General features: G+C 32.2%; 1 protein-coding gene across 1 annotated transcript in view; it reads right to left on the bottom strand.

The window, feature by feature from the left end:
* Positions 1 to 20,655, bottom strand: part of LIPJ (lipase family member J) — a 36,805-nt gene that overhangs the window by 15,807 nt on the left and 343 nt on the right. Inside the window, exons 2-4 of the mRNA XM_057736666.1 lie at positions 4,506 to 4,612; positions 2,124 to 2,239; positions 1,328 to 1,448 (exon numbers count right to left, since the gene is read on the bottom strand). Of these exons, the coding sequence (XP_057592649.1) occupies positions 1,328 to 1,448; positions 2,124 to 2,239; positions 4,506 to 4,530 (262 nt within the window). The 5' untranslated portion in view covers positions 4,531 to 4,612. The remainder of the gene's footprint in view (positions 1 to 1,327; positions 1,449 to 2,123; positions 2,240 to 4,505; positions 4,613 to 20,655) is intronic.

A 20,655-nucleotide genomic window follows, 5' to 3' on the forward strand; every position in this document is an offset into this window, starting at 1 on the left:
TGTACCTGGATGAAATAAACTTAATGTGAGAAACAAATGGATCTGAGTAGTGCAAGGGGTTCACTCTACTAGATTATTTTAGTGCCCCACCTAGATTTCCTTCACTAAGCAGCTGAATCATTCTTCTAGCTGTTGTGACTGGTGCTTTTGAAGGGTTCACTACTGCGCCTTTCTCTGTGAAACTGCCCCCAGGGAAATGGGAATTTCCTCAGCCAGATTATACTTCTTTCTATGTATAGCCTTCTGGCAGTAACTAACTGATACGGGAATGCAAAAGAGCTAGCTGCCTAACTCCAAGGTGGGACCACTTCTGCAGTGCAATTCAGGGATCCATGAACTCCTCTGAGACCATACTGTAACTAGACTCACATTCTTTCTTAGCTCCTTCCCCTTCCTTCCCCTGATTTTCTCATGAAAGTATTCTAATCAATAAATCACATGCACCAAATCCCTGTCCCAGGCCTACTTCTAGAGAACTCTAAGGCACTTAGTGTATTTTAAAATTATCTTTAAATCTTTTATTACAGTATTTGGAAAATTAGGTCATACCCTAAGGAACGATTACTATAATCATGTCAAATCTATGTTAACATTTTCTGCCTAGTAGATGTGACCTCTATAAGGATCCAAAATTATATTGATTGAGGCTGTTCCAAATTAATGTATCTTCTCTGAAAACTGCTTTACTGTTCATAATGAAAACTTGAGAGGATGTCCTAAAATATGGGAAACATTCTTTTCAGGCAGAAAAATCTAAGGAGAAAAGAAAAATTCCCTGGTTTTTATTTGAACAATTAGATGAATAGGCAAAAACAATCTGTTACATATTGTGCTAATAAGTGGCACATCTAGAATTATAACCCTAGTGCCAAATTCTAGTGCAGTTTTTTGAACCTCATTCTACGGATAGTAGTGTACCTATTGTTGGAGTAAAGAGCCATGAGGCTCCAAACTGATCTCTTTGCTATTACTAGAGGAAAGAGCCATAAAAACAAAGAAAGAAACGTTTACCGGCTGTGCTTCAAACCTACAGAATAATGTTACTGTGTTTTGGAGAATTTCTAAGCCCTCATTAAACAAAGAAAATTCTAGAAAATCAACATGTATGAGTATAGTGATCCACAAAGAAAACTTGAGAGGAGTACTCTGTGCACAGGAAGCTAAAGGAGATTCAGACTCTCTTCTTGGGACATGTAGAGATATGTATGAGAAGTTAACTGTCCACTTAATCTTTTCACCCTTTTCTTGTCCTAAGCTGAGAAGAAATGGAAAAGTTAAGAACTTCAGGCCCCAGATGGTCACAGGTTTATCTTGAACTGAACATTACCTGAATTGTTATTATTTTTTGTCTTCCCATAAGGAATTCTGTAAAGGCCAAGGATATAACCATCTTCAGTCGTAATATCATACTCTTCATCTGGGTAGCCCCAGTAGGAAATAATTTGGCTCTAGATAAAGAAAAAGCAAACCTTTTAGAATAAGATTGTTAGTGAATTAATGTAACCTGATTAATCTAACTTATTAATGTAATAATGAACCTTTGTATTCCTCTCAATCTCAGGCCTATATGTTTTTATTTTCACTAATTAACTGATTAATTCACTAATAAATATTTATAGAGCATCTACTAAGCATCTGTCTTACATATCAGGGGATTCACAGATAAATAAAAAAATAAATAAATAAAATCCCTGCCTTCAAGGAGATATCTTAAGAACTAACGCATTAATTTTTTTTTCTGACTACTAATCATAGTTTTACTTACTCACCCTTATACAATTTAAAAATATGTTTATCCATAAATGTTTACATATCTATGTATATAGCTAAGATTATTTCTGGAATTTGTTGTGTACATGCATATATAGCAGAGAGAATTTTTAAGTCCCCCAGGCAGGTAAGGATATATTTATGTATATTTTCATTTCAGACACAGAATAAAGCAGAAGGGGAAACTGTAAACTATAAATAATAGATGGTGAATATTAGTTGACCCATATTCAAAATACATGAATGCAGAGATATAAATTTGACTGTAGATCTTTTCAAATAAAACCCTCAAAATTGAAGGGTGGCATTCCCTGTTATTTCAGCAGCTAAGTATTTATTTCCTAGCAACTTACAATATTCATATTTGCTTCAGGGTTCACAGATCTTCGATTTCTAAAGGCAGCATGAGCAGTTCCAAGAATTAGGATGAAAGACATCACCTTGAAAAGGTACCACATTTGGTATCTATCTACACATAAAAGGAGATGTTAATACTATTAAAATTGCAGCAATTAATACTACTTACTTAAATAATTCTGTGAGGTAGGGAATATTACCATTTTCAGATGACAAAACAGAGGCTCTGAAAAATTAAATAACTTGTCTAAGGATATACAATGTATAATTGGTGGTCAGGATTCAGATTCAGGCCTGCTTAACTCCAAAATCCATGCTTTTCCAATTACTCTATATTCTGTAGCACAAATTCCCTCTTTAAAGTCTTCTTTATAGTATTGTTTAGCCCAATTTTGAGATCTTCATCACATATTGTAAGTTAACTGATGTCTGAATTGATGTAATAGTATGCTTGCAAGACTAACATTTATTTAAAGTATGTTTAAAGGTTGCTGGGTTTGGGGGAGGGAAAGGGGACTAATGGGGAGATTAAGAAGCTTGGATAACTTAACATTCAGCCTCTCAGGGTTTGGATTTTATTTTGTTTACAGAATGTGAGTTTTGAGTATCGAAATTCTGGGAAGCCAGGACATTTAAATCTTTTCTAGAAAACTGAGAAATCAGGCAACCACAAAGGTCACCACCCAAATTTTCTCCCCAGAAGCTTGACTTACAGATTTCATGAGCCTTATACAATGAGCCAGACATTACACCTGAAAGGATATTATGCAGAGTTTATAAAACTCCCAGCTCCACAACTTACAAACTATGTGACTTAAAGCAAGTTACTTAACCTCTCCAAGCATCAGTTTCCTTACCTACAAAATGTAAATAATATCTACTTCTCAGGATTGTTATAAAACTCACATTTGATAAATATGATATGATGCTTTATTAGTATACTACTAGTCATATAACTAACATTTAATATATATTAGACCTCCTTAAGAGAACAAATAACATACTAGAAATCCAGGAAAAGAATTTGCATGAAAATAATTGCTATATCTTATGTATTTGTTAGGCTAGTATCCAGTGCAATATTGTAATAGCTTGGTACAAATTATGTGGATCTGAAATTTAAACTGCATTTATTACTTAAAAATGTTTTTTCTAATTTGAAGCTTTGATTTATAGAAATTGGACATCTCACCTTTTGGTCTAGAGGTTTGTATTATATTTGGTGTAGTATCTGTGCTTTCCATTGAAGGCAAAAATCAAATTTTAAAACAGTATTACCATGCTTTTCTACCAAAGAAGAGAGAGAAAGCTGCTAATTTAAATGCATAAGAAAAAAATTTATAACATTTGTAGTGACAACAGTGTTATATAAAGTATAATATAAGGTGTTATGTAAAGTGGCTACAAAAACTACAAGAAAATTGAATACTTTGTTGATACTGATAAATTTTGAGTTGCTTTTCAACCCTAATTGAATTTGATATTGATACTACTAAGTTAACATGAGCTTTCAAATACACTTTGGACATATGTAATTTTTATACTGATATTCTCCTTAAAAGTCAAATCAATCCTTCTAAAAACATTGAAAAAAATTTTGTCAAAGTAGATGAAAATATACAAGAAAAATGATTTATTGATAGTCAATTCAGTTACTGAAAGACTTTTAAATATATTCAGCACAATTTGGGTACATGAAACTACTCTTTTAAGTATAAATTTTATGAAATCTAAACACATATTAAATGTCTGAAAAAAAATTTAGCTCCCAAATTGAGACTTTTTATAGCACCAAATACACACCAAATTTTAAAAGTTTAGTACAAAGAAATTTTTAAATATCTCAATAATTTTTAAAATGCTTATGTGTTGAAATGATCATTTGAATACAGTGGACCACTATTTATTAAATTCACACAGATACCATAGAATTAGATGTTGCTACTAAAATAAAATATTACTTTTACCTGTAAACCCAGTATCTAATGAAGCAATTATTACCTCAACTTTAGTCACTCATCTGTGTTGGCTGCCTGCTGATATGCTATTTCATGAACTGGTGCTTTGCTTTGTGTAGGAGCAAACTTTTAAAAGATAATTTGAAAGACGGAAGTGTGACAGAAAAATGAGTTTTGTGCAAGAGCACTAAAATTCAAGGTAGCCAAACTCTTACATAGAGATTTTTAAAGATTATCACCCAGTTAGCAAAAGCACTTAAATACAATGGTACCCAAAATCTGCATTATTAATAGCACCCATCTATGACTAAATATAATTTCCTAAAAGCTGATTTGAGGGTCATTTTTCTTCAGTTTCTGTCATTAAAATGATTGGTCTGACTCTAGATGCAACCCACAACAATGAAAAACATGCCATACCTCTCTGCTCTTGCTGATGTTGCATGCCTAATGTACATGACTTCAAAGCAGTCAATCACAGATTGTGCTCCTTTTGGCAAAGGTTGCTAAATATAGTCATAGAGAAACTGGAAAAAAAAAAAGCATTGTTTTGGAAACCAAAATAAAATGAGGATATTTAATTTCAATGCAAAATCAAACCCAGTATTATGTAAACTGGCAACAAAAACTAAAAAAAAAAAACTGAAATAACACTTTGTTGATACTAATAAATTTTGAGTTGCTTTTCAAGTCACTTTCCCATATGCTACTCCAAACACATTCAGAAAAATATCCCCACAGAGGTTGTTGGCGGTAGTTTCCCACTAGTGTCAGTTTTAAAATAATTAGAATTACTAAGACATAATTCTAACTCCCTTAAAATCCTAAAATAGATTCCTGTTCTTCTGACTGGCAGCTACTGTAATAACAGTAATGAGTAGTAAATATGCAGTCTATCAATGGTGTACAGAAGTTCAATTAGAGAAGCAACTGTGTTACAATTACTGCTAGGTTTTGAAGATTTCTCCCTATGAAAAACATGAGCAAGTGCTCAGTTTTTCCCCTAAACCATATGAAAGAAAGTATATCACTGAAGTTGGGCTGAGTTTATTTAAAAATATATATTGTAAACTCAAGGAAAACCACTAAAAAACTTTTAAGAAGTATAAATAATTAGTCAATGAAGGAGATGAAATGGAATAATAAGAAATGCTCAATTAGACCTTGAGAAGTCAAAATGATTTTTAAAAAAAGAAACAAAGAACAAATAAACATGGTAGCAACATAGTAGATTTTAATCAACAATATAATCATCACTTTAATGTGAATGGTCTATATATACTGGTTAAATACAGAGATTGTCAGATTGGATTAGAAAAGCAAGACTCCACTCTGTGATGTCTACAAGAAATCTACATTAAATACAGATATGTAGATAGGTTAAAGAGTAAAAGTATAGAGCAAGATACACCAAAAGAAACTTGGACTATTTATGTTGATTTCAAACAAAGTAGACTCAGAATAAGAAATATAATAGATAAAAAGCAAGATTACATAGTGATAGGAGTCAGTTCTAAGAAGCCATAACAGGGCTTCCTAGGTGGCGCAGTGGTTGAGAATCTGCCTGCCAATGCAGGGGACACGGGTTCGATCCCTGCTCCAGGAAGATCTCACAATCCACAGAGCAACTAAGCCCGTGAGCCACAACTATTGAGCCCATGTGCTGCAACTACTGAAGCCCATGCGCCTAGAGCCCATGCTCTGCAACAAGAGAAGCCAAGGCAATGAGGAGCCCGAGCACCACAATGAAGACTAGCCCCTGCTCACCACAACTAAAAAGAAAGCCCGTGCACAGCAAAAAAGACCCAACACAGCCAATAAAATAAATAAATAAGTTTATAAAACAACAACAACAAAAATATAAAATAAAAAGACATAACAATCCTAAATGTGTATGCACTGAACAACAGACCCCTAAATATATGAGGCAAACATTGATAGATTAAAAGGAATAGACAAATTTGGAGAATTCAACTCCTCCTTTTCAGTAATTGATAGAATGAGTAGAGAGAAAAATCAGTAAGAACATAGATGACCTGAACAATACATATCAACCAACTTGACTTAACTGACATTTATAAAACATTCTACACAATCATAGCACAATACACATTCTTCTCAACCATACAAGAAATATTCATAAAGATTCAGGCCTATAGAAAAGACTTAAATTTAAAAGAGTAAAATTTCTACAAAATTCTTGAGTCATAACAAAATTAAACTAGCAATCAATAATAAAATATATATGAAAGTACCCAAATATTCAGAAATTAAATAATATATTTCTAAATAACCCATAGGTTAAAAAAGAGGGACATTTAAAAATATTTTGAACTAACTGAAACTGAAAATACAACATATAAAAATTTGTGGGATGCAACTAAGCAGTACTTAGCAGGATATTTATAGCAGTAACTGCTTATGTGAGAAAATAAGAAAGGTGAGAGAAATCAGTAATTGAAGTTTTACCTTGAAGAAACTAAAGTAAAAAAAAAGCATATTAAACTTAAAGCAAATAGAAGGAAAAAAGATCAGACAGAAATCCAAAAAAAAAAAAGAAAGAAAGAAAGAGGAAATTATGAACCAAAAGCTGATTCTTTAAAATGGTTAACAAAATTAATAAACTTTTAGCCAGGATGACCAAGAAAAAAAAAAAGGAAAACATAAAATACCCATAACAGGAATGAAAAAAAACCTTGCTACTGATCCCACAGATATTAAAATTATAATAAGGGAATACTTAAAACAACTCTATGTCCATAAACTCAAAAACTTAAATGAAATTTAAAAATTCCTTAAAAAGAGAAACTACCAAAACTCACCCAATAAAAAATGATAACCTGAATATTCCTGTATCTATTTTTAACATTAAATGTAAAGTATAAAAACTTCTGAAAAAGACAACTCCAGGCTCAGACAGTTTCACTGCCAAATTTCACCAAATATTAAAGAAAACATAATACCAATTCTGTACAATCTCTTCCAGAAAATAGAAGAGAAGGGTATTCTTCACAATTATTTTTATAAGGTCACATTATGAAAGAAGAAAACTACAGAACACTTTCCCCCCAAAATATAGATTCCAAAATTCTCACCAAAATATTAGCAAAATAAATCCAGCAACATATTAAAAAACACATCTCAATCTAGTGGGGTTCATCCCAGGAACAAGAGATTGATTCAACATTCAAACATCAATTCATGTAATTCACAATATTAACATGCTAAATAAGAAAAACTACATCATCTCAAAAGATGCAAAAAAGTGTTTGACTAAATTAATCATTTATTCATAAAGTGTCTCAAACTATAAATAGAAACTTCCTTAACCTAATAGAGGCCATTTATGAAAAATCCACAGTTCATATGATACTTGGTGAGAGACTGAATGCTTTCTCCATAAGATTGGGAGGAAGAAAAAAAATGTCCTTTCTTGCCAGTCCTATTCAACATTGTACTGGAAGCCTTGGCCAGTGCAATTAAGCAAGAAAAAAAAAAAAAAACTAAAGGTATACCTGATCATTTATGTAGAAACTCCAAAGAATCTATGTATATTTTTGAAATCTCCTACAACTAATAATGGAGTTTATAAAAGATTTAAGATAAAAGATAAATATAGAAGAGTGAGTAAAGAACACTTGGAATTTGAAATTTTAAAAATCCCAATTACAATAGCACTTTTCTCTCCCTCATAATTGAGTACTTAGGTATAAATCTAATAGCCCAATTAAAAGAGACTGTCAGATTGAATAAAAAAGGAAGGCTTCCCTCAAGAAATTCACTTTAAATACAGAGGCACAAATACAGTAAAACTAAAAAGGTGGAAAATAATATAGCATGCTAATACAATCAAATGAAAACTATGTTAACTATCAGACAGTATAGGTTTTAAAGGAAAATATAACCAGGGATAACTAGTACAATTTCATAATGATAAAGGGATCATTTCAGCAAGCGTTTATCAATCTAAATGTTCATATATCTAAAAAGAGAGAGTCACGACACAAAAACCAAAAACAGAGCTGCAAGGAGAAATACATAAATCCACATTTACAGTTGGAGATATTAATTTATAATTGATAGGGTACAATGCATAGAAAATCTGTAAAGATATAGAAGACCTGAACAACATAATCCTTATCAAAATCCCAGGCATTTTCATAGAAATTAAGTTATTTCTAAATAGTACATGGAAATGATGAGAACCTAAAAGAGTCAAAATCATTTTGAAAAAGCACATAATTGGAATCCCTACACTACCTGAATTCAAGACTTATTTATTATAAAGCTAAAGTAATCAAGACAGTGTGGTACTGGCATCAACAAGATAGATAAATGGATGAGAACATAGTTTAAAAAATAGATATACATTTACATGGTCAATTAATTGTCAAAAAATGCAAAGGCAATTCAGCCTAAAACAAATGGTGCTGAAACAAATGGATATTCATATGCAAAAGTGTGAACTTTGATCCATACCTGACACCAAATACAATAATTAACTTAGAAAGTACCATAGTCCTAACTGCAAAATCTAATAACACTAAAAAACTTTCAGAAGAAAATGTTAACAGAAAAATCTTTGTTACCTTGAGTTATGCCAATATTTCTTAGAACACAGAAAGTAGAAACCACATGAGTAAAAAATCGGTAAATTAAGAACATCTGCATTTTGAAAGATGCTGATAACAGAATGAATAGATGTTGCAGACAGGAAGAAAGTATTTGCCAGTCACACATTTTATTTGTATCAAAAATATATAATGAACTCTGTAAATTCAATAAAAAGACAACAATTACCCCATTTTTTAAATGGGCAGAAGCCTTGAGCAGACACTTGACAAAAGATGTATAAATGGTAAAAGGGCACTTGAAAAAATGGTCAACATCAAACATCACTGAAGAAATTAAAATTAAAATTATATTGAAATGCCACCACACTTATTAGAATGGCTAAAATTAAAAAGATTGATCATATTCAATGATGCTGAGAATGGGGAGTAACTGGAATCCTCAAATGCTTCTGTTTGAATGTAAAACGGTAAAACCATTGTGGGAAACAGTTTGACTTGACTGTTTCTTGCAAAGTTGAACATACATCTTCCATATGACAAGATTATTCCACTCCTAGGTATTCATGCAAGATAAATGAAAACCAATATTCATATAAAAACTTGTAAAAATGTTCACAGCAGCTTTATTTTTCATGTAAAAAACTACAAACAACACAAATGTCCATCAGGAGGTGAACAGATAAACATTTTGTGATATATCCATATAAAGAAATACCATTCATCAGTAAAAAGAAATGAAGTGAAACATACAACAACATGAATTAATCAAGCCAAATAAAGTCAGACAATGAAAAGAATACAAATTATGCCAGAAAATACTAGAAAATGAAATAGTAGACAATAAAAATTAATTTATAGTGAAAGCAGAACACTGTCTGAAGATGAGAAGGCAGGAGTGAAGGACTACACAGAAACTTGAGGGAATGTTTTAGAGTGATGAATACATTCATTACCTTGATTGTGATCATAGATCACATATATGTCAAAACATATATCATAGATCATAGGTATATACATATATGTCAAAAGTTAAACTAATGTGTTTAATATGTGCAGCTTAACATATTCAATCTTACCTCACTGCAGCTGTTTTAAAAAAAGATGAAATAAAGACACAATCAGGTAAATAAAAAGAGAGAATTCATTATACACTGACACACACAACTCAAAATACTAAACGAAGTCATTAAGATTAAAAAAAAAATAACACGAGGTGGAAATTCAGATCCATTGGAAGGAATAAAGAACACTGGAAATGGTAAATATGTGGGTAAATACAAAAGACTACCTTTATTTTTCTTTATTTTATTAATTTTAAAAAATGGATCATGTAATACAAAAATTATAATGTATTTTGCAGTTTATTATGTATGTCATGTAAAATATATGACAATACTAAAAGGTCAGGTGTGGGGGAAATGGAACTAACAATATTGCAAGGCACTAATATATGAATTAATACAATACTAACTCTAAGTACACTGTGTAATGTTAAGGATGACTATCAAAATTATTTAATTAGTCACTCTGGAATAAATATAATAGGTGTTGGTAAGAATATAATACAGAAATTAAAATATAATATTAAATAATATGTGTAACAAAGAAGGCAGAAAAGGGTAAACAAAAGAACAAAATAGTAGGAAAAACATAGCAAAAGGTAAACTAATTCAATCTATATCAATAAATAGTTATTGATTTTTAGTTAAAAGGTATAAATCCTAAGCTTATTTAAAGATGCAAAATCCAATTATATGCTGTCTACTAGAGATAAAATTTAAATATTTAAACATAAAGCTATATATAAGTTAAAATAAAATGATATAAAATGTATATAAAATGATATAAGTAGGCATTAGAAACCTGACATTGCTATTTAATATCAGATAATGTAGACATCACATCAAAGAGTACTAATAGGGATAAAGAGAAGGGTCCATTCATGGAAAGACAATATGTCTGTGTCTAATATAGGGTTTAAAAACATAGGAAGTAAAACTGATATAATCAAAGGAGAAACAGATAAATCTATAAACACAGTTGGAAATTTTAACACATCTATCTCAATAAATGAGAGAATATGTAGTCAGATAATCAGTATGTATATAGAAAGCATGAGTAAGACTAGCAAAAACCTTGATTAAATTAACTTTTACAGACTAACACACCACAACTGCAGAATATCCATTTTTTTCAAGTGCACAGGAATATTCACTAAGAAAGACCATATGTCATGAAATAAGTATTAATAAAGCTCAATGGTACTGAAACATTGCAGAATATGTTTTCACACTATAATAGAATTAAACTGAAATTGAATAACAATAAAATATGTAGAAACAGCATTTTTTGACTATAATTGTAGGAAATTAGAAATGAACTACACAAAGAAAAACAGGAAAAGAATGAACATGTGGAAACTAAACAACATGCTATTAAAAAAAGTGAAATCAAAGAGGAAATCAGAAGATACCTCAATGCAAATGAAAATGGAAACATAATTTTCCAAAATCAATGGGATGCAGCAAAAGCAGGTCTAAGAGGGGAGTTCATAGCAATACAGGTCTTCCTCATGAAACAAGAAAAATCTTACATGAACAATTTAACCAACCACCTAGAAGAATGTGAAAAAGAAGAGCAAACAAATCCCAAAGTAAGTAGAAGACAGGAAATAATAAAGATCAGAGAGGAAATAAGTTGCGGTTACCAGGGGGATAGTGGAGGAGGTACGTTAGGAATTTGGAATTGACATAATCACACTGCTATCTATGTATGGGAACAGTAAGCAATGGGGACCTACTGTATAGCATAGGGAGCTATAATCAGTGTCTTGTAACAACCTATAATGGAAAAGAATCTGAAAAAGAATGTGTGTGTGTGTGCGTGTGTGTAACTGAATCACTTTGCTGTACACCTGAAACTAGCACGGTGCTGTGGATTAACTATATTTCAATAAAAAACAAACTTAAAAAGTAAAATAGCTTCATGGGGCTATTCATCATGATTTTATGCCATCTAAATACTGTTAGATATGCCAGCAATGATTATCCAAGTTATCAATAAAATAATTAAATAAGGACAGACAGTCCTGTGCATTACACTAATAGATATCTGTTGTTGACAGGCATTATACTTTATATGATTATAGTAATAGTATATCATAAAAAAATTCTGAGAAAGGATATTTAATGTTGATATCACCCAAATGAACTACCATTCAGCTTATCTTACTTTAAGTATTATCCTCAAAATGCTTTGATATCTTCTAGTCAGTTAGTGAACTCAGTCTCTGAGAATTCTAACTTGGATTCTAGTTGCCAAGGATATTATATTGAACATGACAATGTTTCTGCCCTCTTGGTGCTTAAATTCTAGTGAGAGAAAAACACTAAGTAAACAATAAATAGTTAAACAAGTAAAAAAGTAAGATAACTTCTAAAGGTGATTAAGTGATTTAAGAAAATAATCTTAATTATTTTCTTAATGGAAAAGTGAGTCACTGGGTGGACGTTTTAGGTGTATTAAGTGGTTGGGGAAGGCCTCTTTTAGTTAACTTTTAAGCTGGACTTGAATGATCTGGAGGAGCCAGCCTCGCAGAGATCAGGAATAGGAAAAAAGTGAAGGGAAAAGGTCAAGGTGACTAGGAAGAGTAAATATAAGTACATCCATCCCAGCTCTTTTGAAATCTTACTTTCTCTAGGTCATCTAATCATTCCCACCTCTCCCATAAAGATACACTAGTGCCAGTAGCCAACCATGAACCTACAACCCTATAGATATAACTCTGAATTAATATAACCCATTCTGGAGATTGGGAGTGGGAGTGGGGTGGTGGCTTTATCACTCTCTAAAGACTAAGGTAATGAGAAATCACAAGCCACCATTGCTACTTCTACTAAATGGTCATAAGAATCCCAAATTCTGGATAACTTTTTAATGAGGATATTGCTGATCACGGGGAAAAGAAAAAAGAGAGTGAAGAATTAATGCAAATTCACAACTATGGAAACACAAGTCAAAAAAGTATGCTTTATACTCAAGAACAATATAAGCAAAGGTTTCCCACTTCCATAGACAAGTGGAAAATCTGAGGATATATTCAGGGAACAGAAAATAACTCAATTTAGTTATAACACAAGACATACAAAGATTACCAAGATATAAACGGACTGGGGAAATATCACTGTATACTTTTTACATCAAGTAGTTGAACTTTATTCTGTATGAAATTGAGAGTTATAGAAATTTGTTTGAGGATGGTAGTGACCAATCTAGAAACTTGGTGCAGAAAAGAGACTAGGATCAGGGAGACCAATTAGAAAGCTATTGTAATAATTCAGTTAAGAATTAATGACTGTTTGAATTTAAGTAATGGATTAGTCTGTTGGTGATTACCTTTCAAGATGCTGAGTGCCCACAGCTGATAAGAATGTAATAAAACAGGCACTGTAGTATATTCCTGGTGAAAATGGAATTTGGATTTTTCTGATGTACAAAGGGGTGGGATTGGATTTAAGAGACAAAGGAGAAGAGGTTAAAAAAAGACCAGAGGACTGATAGATATTAAGCATGAGAAAAGAGAACAGATACCAAACTACTGAAGATGACTGTGAGGTTTCAGGCCTGATTATTCAAGGTGATCAGACTATTAACAGAAATGAGGTAACAGGAGGAGATGATGGAAAAGCGCAGGAGAACAAACTCAACAGACCATGAGGACCTGCACTGACCTCCTTGAGATACTGCTTAACTTTGGAGAAACTCATTTGAACTTAGTGTCTACATTTACATATGTAAAATGGTGGTGGCAGAGGGAGGCTAAAGTAGATTACCTCAAAAATTCTTTCCAACTAGATAATTCTGCGATTTTAGAATGTGGTTGTATATCCTTTTAATTTCAGTGAAATCTCTTAATTTAGATTAAAAGCGACTCTAAAGCAGGAACTTACTAACGTATTCTGCCTAGTATATTAGCTTTTCTTTGTTCCTAACGAATGAAAAAATATATGGTTATAAATATATTCATAAAACATTTTAAATTAGTAGAAAAATATAAGTACATCCACTTCCTCTCACATTTCTCTAATAATGCACATACATTTGTATTACTCTGTTTATGAAAATCCAGGATTTTACTTGTTTTGTACCCTGTTTTTCAGCATTATAGAATGAGTAGTTTCCCATACAAACTTATATGTTCAAAACAATGTTTTCAGTAGCTTTATACAGACATACGGATCTAATCAATCCTCTACTGACTGTATACATTAATGCTTTTAATAACATCGAGGTAAACACATTTTTACATAAATCTTAATGCTTATCTGTACATTATTTTCCCAAGATAATTGTCTACAGCTTAGGTGTCTTGTTTAAAGGGAATAGTTTTGAGGCTTTTGATATATTATCAATCTTTTGATATATTATCAATCTGCTTAACTTGTCCATTACACTTCCACAATAATACATTAAAGTGTGTGTTTTGCTACAATTTTGCCAAGTGTAGGCATTTTAAAAAGCAATTCCAAAAAAAAAAAAAAAGCAATTCCAAACAAATGAAAAATGGCATCTCATATTAATTTGTATTTGAATATAGAAAACTTAAATGTTCTAAAATATTTATTGGACTTTTATATTTCTTTCTACTCAAGACTTCTATTCAATCTGAGAACATTTTCCTTTTGGCTTTTGTCATTTAACTATATCTATAAGAGGTGGGGCAAGAACAAGATGGCATGGGACTCACCTCCCCCAATGAAAACATCAAAAATACATTTACATGTGGAGCAATTCTCACTGAAAACTAATTGGAGACTAGCAGAAAGATGCCTATACAACCAAGGCTGTAAGAAAGATCCACACAGAATCAGGTAGGAAGGAAAGAGAAGCAATCAGGTTGGGACCTGTGCTCCTGGGAGGAGACTGAGAAGAGGTGAGGATTACATGGGCAGAGATCTTCCATGTGGAGTGAGAGGTTCAAACCACATAGTCCTATAGTCCAACATTGGAAAGATGAGCCCCCTTGGCTGGCTGGCTGGAGAGCTGGTGAGACTAACAGGAGGGCTATGGGAAGCCTGGACTCTGCTCATGAGGGTGCACACACTTGCTAACTCCTGAAACAGGTCTAGAGGGTGGATTGAAGCTGCATGGGATGCTAGCCAGTTTCCTGTGACCACCCTGGAGTGTACTAGAAGGAATTAACAGTAGACAAGGTGATAAAGATGAATGCATAAATGATCTGGTAGATGGAATAATGGAAATCACCAAGTCAGAACAGCAGAAAGAAACACAAATTTTAAAAAAATGAGAACAGTTTAAGGGACCTCTGAAACAACATCAAGCATACCAACAGTATACTGCATTATAGGGGTCCCAGAAGGAGGAAAGAGAAAAAAAGGGTCAAAATATATTTAATAAAATTATGGATGGAAACTTCTCAAACCTGAAGGAGGAGACAGATACCCAGTAGCAGCACAGAGGGTCCCAACCAAGATGAACCCAAACAGACCTACACTAAGACATATAATTAAAACAGAAAAAGATAAAGAGAGAATTCTAAAGGCAGAAAGAGAATAAGAAAGAGTCAATATACAAGGGAACCCCCAGAAGGCTATCAGCTGATTTTTCTGTAGAAGCATTGCATGCCAGAAGAGAGAGGCATGACATATTCTAAGTGTTGAAAGGGAAAAAGCTGCAACCTAGAATACTCTACCCAGCAAGATCATCATTTAGTACAGAAGGAGAGGTAAAAAACTGCTCAGATAAGTAAAAACTGAAAGAGTTCATCAATACTAAACCTATTCTAAAAGGAATGTTAAAGGGTCTTCTCTATGAGGAAAAGAAAAGGATATATAAGAAGAAGGATCTACAGGAAAGGAAAAATTCCAGTAGGAAAGGCAAATATTGGGTTGGCCAAAAATTTCATTTGGGTTTTTCTGTAACATCTTGTATAGTTAGGACTGAGGATCAACCACTTAAATAAGCTAGTCTGAAGATTAAAAGACAAAAATTGTAAAATCAACTATAAATAAATAATCAGTACAGGGATAAACATGAAGCTGTAAAATATATCAAAAACACAAAATGTGGGGGAGGCAAGTTAAAAATGTAGATCTTTCGGAATGTTTGAATTTAATGTTTGAACTTAAATGACTACTATTTTAAAACAAGTAGATATAGTTATAGATCAAGATATATGAACTGAATAAGTGTAACTAAAAAATGAACAATAGATGTATAAAAACTAGAGAGAAAGGAACACAAGCATACCACTAAAGAAAAATCATTAAACCACAAAGGAAGAAACTTAAATAAGAGAAATTAACTGAGAAGAATTACAAAAATAACCAGAAAACAAGGAACAAAATGACAATAAGTACAATAATTATTTTAAATGTTGGTGGAAAAATTGTCCAATCAAAAGACATAAGGCAACTGATTGGATAAGAAGTAATGCCCATCTATGTGCTGTTTACAAGAGACTCACCTCAGAGCTAAGGACACACACAGACTGAAAATGAAGTGATAGAAAAGGATAGTTCATGGAAATGGAAATGACAAGAAAGCGGGGGTAGCAATACTCATATCAGACAAAACAAACTTTAAAACAAAGTTTATAACAAAAGACAAAGAAGGGCATTATACAATGATAAAGGGATCAACACAAGAACAAAATATAACATTCATTAACATATATGCACCTAAAACAGGAGCACATAGATAAAGCAATAGTAACAGACATAAAGAAAGAAATCAACAATAACATAATATAGTAGTGGGCTTTAACATCCTACTGATATCAATGGACATATCATTCAGACATAAAATCAATACTGCAATGGTGTACTTAAATGACACAACAGACCAATTGGACATAACTGATATCTACAGGACATTATATCCAAAAGAAGCAGAATATACATTCTTTTCAAGTGTACATGGAACATTCCTCAGGACAGATCAAATACTAGGCCACAAAACAAACCTCAACAAATTTAAGACGACAGAAATTAAATCAAGCACTGTTGCTGACCACAATGGTATGAAATTAGAAATCAATTACAGGAAGAAAAATGGAAAAATACAAACATGTGGAGACTAAATAACATGCTACTAAAAAACCAATGAGTCAAGGAATAAATGAAAGAGGAAATCAGAAAACACCTCAAGACGGATGAAAATGGAAACACAACTTCCCAAAATCTATGGGATGCAGCAAATACAGTTCTAAGAAGGAAGTTCATAGCCATACAGGCCTACCTCAAGAAAGAAGAGAAATCTCAAACAACCTACTATCTAGGGAATTTGAAAAAGAAGAACAAACAAATCCCAAAGTCCAGAGAAGGAAGGAAATAATAAAGATCAGAGAGGAAATAATAAAACAGAGACAAAAAAAAATAGAAAAGAAATGAACTGGATTTTTAAAAAGATAAAGAAAACTGATAAACCTTTAACCAGATTCATCAAGAAAAAAAGAGAGAAGACTAAATAAACAAAATAAGAAATGAAAGAGGAGAAATAACAATGATATCACAGAGATTTTTAAAAAAATCATAAGAGAATACCATGGAAGTTATATCCCAATGAACTGGACAACCAATAAGAAACGGACAAATTGCTAGAAACATACAATCTTCCAAGACTCAATCAGAAAGAAACAGACAATCTGAACAGACAGATCACTAGAAGTGAAATTTAGTTAGTAATCAAAAAACTCCCAGCAATCAAAAGTCCAGGACTTCACAGTTTCACAAGGAAATTCTACAAAACATATAAAGTAGAACTAACACCTATCCTTTTCAAACTATTCCAAAAAATTGAAGAGGATGGAATACTCCCAAATTCATTCTACAAGGCCACCATTATCCTGATACCAAAACCAGACATAGACACTACAAAAAAAGAAAATTACAGACAAATATCTTTGATGAGTATAGATGCAAAAGTCCTCAACAAGATATTAGCAAATTAAACAATATATGAAAGGGATCATACACCAGGATCAAGTGAGATTTATTCCACGGCTGCAAGGATGGCTGAATATCTACAAATCAATCAATGTGATACACCACATTAACAAAAGTAAGGATAAAAATCACATAATCAGAAAAAGGATTTGACAAAATTCAACATCCGTTCATGATAAAAAAAAAAAAAAAAACCTCTCATCAAAGTTGGTATAGAGGGAATATATCTCAACACAATAAAGGCCATTTATGACACACCCACAGCTAACATCATCTCAAAACTGAAAAGCTGAAAGCCTTTCCTCTAAAATCAGGACCAAGACAAGGATGCCCACTCTTGGCACTTATAAATACGTGGTACTGGAAGTCCTAGTCACGGCAATCAGACAATAAAAAGAAATTAAAGGTATCCAAATTGGAAGGGAAGGGCAAAAATGACACTACTTGAAGGTGACATGATACTCTATATAGAGAACGCTAAAGTTTCCACCCAAAAACTATTAGAACTAATAAATGAATTCAGCAAGGCTGCTGGATACAAGATTGATATACAGAAATCTGTTGGTTTGCTATACACTAATAATGAACTACCAGAAAGAGAAAGCAAGCAAATGATCTCATTTAAAAGTGCATCAAAAAGAATAAAATACTTAGGAATAAACTTAACCAAGGAGGTTAAAGACCTATACTCTGAAAACTATAAAACATGGAAAAAGGAAACTGAAGATGATACAAAGAAATGGAAAGATATCCTGTGTTCATAAATTGGACGAATTAGCATTGTTAAAATAACCAAAGCAATCTACAGATTTAATGAAATCCCTATCAAAATACCCAGGACATTTTTCACTGAACTAAAACAAGTAATCCTAAAATTTATACAGAACCACAACAGATTCTGAATTTCCAAAGCAATCTTGAGAAAAAAGAACAAAGCTGGAGGTATCACCCTCTCCCATGTGTGGGTGGAAGAAAGTCTCAGTGCTAGGAAAACTGGAAAGCTACATGTTAAGGAATGAGATTAGAACATTTCCTCACACATTATACAAAAATAAACTCAAAATGGTTTAAAAATCTAAATGTAAGACCCGAAACCATAAAACTCATAGAAGAGAACATAGGCAGACCACTCTTTGACGTAAATTATAGCAATATTTTTTGGATCTGTCTCCTAAGGCAAAAGAAACACATGCGAGAGTAAACAAATGAGACCAAATTAAACTTATAAGCTTTTACACAGTAAATGAAATGATCACTAAAACAAAAAGACAACGTATTGAATGGGACAAAAATATTTACAAATGATATGACGGATAAAGGGTTACTATCCAAAATATATAAACAGCTCATGTAACTTAACATCAAAAAACAAACAACCCAATTAAAAAATAGACAGAAGACCTGAATAAGCATTTTTCCAAAAAAGACATACAGATGGTCAATAGACACATAAAAATATGCGGGCATTGTTAATCGCCAGAGAAATGCAAATTAGAACCACAATGAGATAACACCTCACACCTATTTGAAAGGCTTTCATCAAAAAATCTACAAATAACAGGTGTTGGTGAGGATACAGAGAAAACAGAACCCTTCTGCACTGTCGGTAGGAATGTAAATTGGTGCAGCCACTATAGAAAACAGCATGGAGTTTCCTCAAAAAATCTAAAAACAGAACTACCATATAATCTAGAAATTCCACCCTTCGGTATTTAACTGAAGAAAATGAAACACTAATTTGAAAAGACACAGGCATCTCAATGTCCATAGCAGCATTATACGCAAAAGCCAAGATAATGAAGCAACCTAAGTTCCAACAACAGATGAATGGATAGAGAGAAGGTGTACATAAAGCATAAAATGGAATAGTAGTCATAAGAAAGAAATGGAATTCTGCCATTTGCAACAATCTGGATAAACCTAGAGCATATTAGGCTTAGTGAAATAAGTCAAACAGAGAAAGACAAATACTCTCTGTTATCAATCACATGTGGAATCTAAAAAGTAAAATAAATTAATGAGTATAACAAAATAGAAACAGGTTCACAAATATAGGGAAAAAAGTAGTGGTTACCATTGGGGAGAGGAAAGGGGGAGCAGCAAGATAGGGGTAGTGGTTAAGGGATACAAACTACTATTTATGAAGTAATTAAGCAACAGGATACACAGCACGGGAAAATATAGCCATTATTTTGGAATAACTTTAAATGGAATATAATCTGTAAAAATATTGTCACTATGTTGTACACCTGAAACTAATATTGTTAATCAACTATACTTCAATAAAAAATTATCTAAAGATTTATATAAGGGTGTTAAACTTTCATCTTTCTTATGCTCCAAAAATTTGTTAACTATTTGTATTTTGTCTTGTATATTTTGAACATAATTTATAAATGCTTATGTATTCAATGTTTTTCCATTCAGTTCCATTTTTATATTCAGTTCAGTTTTATTTTTATGCTTAGAAATGTCTTGTTAGGTTATATATGTTCATCTATATCTTCTAGTTCTATTATCTTTTATTAGATATATGTACAATAATATTAATCTATCAACAACTTGATGCCTGGTAATTTCTTCATGATGTGTACATAAAACTTCTAATTTTAAAATGTTTTCATAAAAAAATGTTTTCATTATAATTGGCTACCACTGTCAAAGTTCTTATAATTCTGATAGTTACTCAAGTTTCTCTAGTTTTCAGGTAATAATTTATCTGCAATCCAGAGTAACTTAACTTTTAATTTTTAATCGTTGTCTTATCCTTGATTTTTATTGTTTCCTTGAGAATTTCCAAGGCAATGTTAGAAAAAACGAACAAAAAACTAGTGGTAATGGCACGAATTCTTGTCTTGCTCACCTTCATGTCCCTTACAGCATTTAGAACGTGTTCTGACATAAAACTTAATATTTACTGAAGAGATGAGTGATCTAAAATTTTCTGGTGAACCAAGTATCTTCAATTTTCAACAATTCGGAATGCAAAATTTTTTGGCCCCCTTTCACAGATGGAAAAACTGAGGTTCA

Source organism: Hippopotamus amphibius, chromosome 5, assembly GCF_030028045.1.
Source record: "Hippopotamus amphibius kiboko isolate mHipAmp2 chromosome 5, mHipAmp2.hap2, whole genome shotgun sequence".
NCBI lineage: Eukaryota > Metazoa > Chordata > Mammalia > Artiodactyla > Hippopotamidae > Hippopotamus > Hippopotamus amphibius.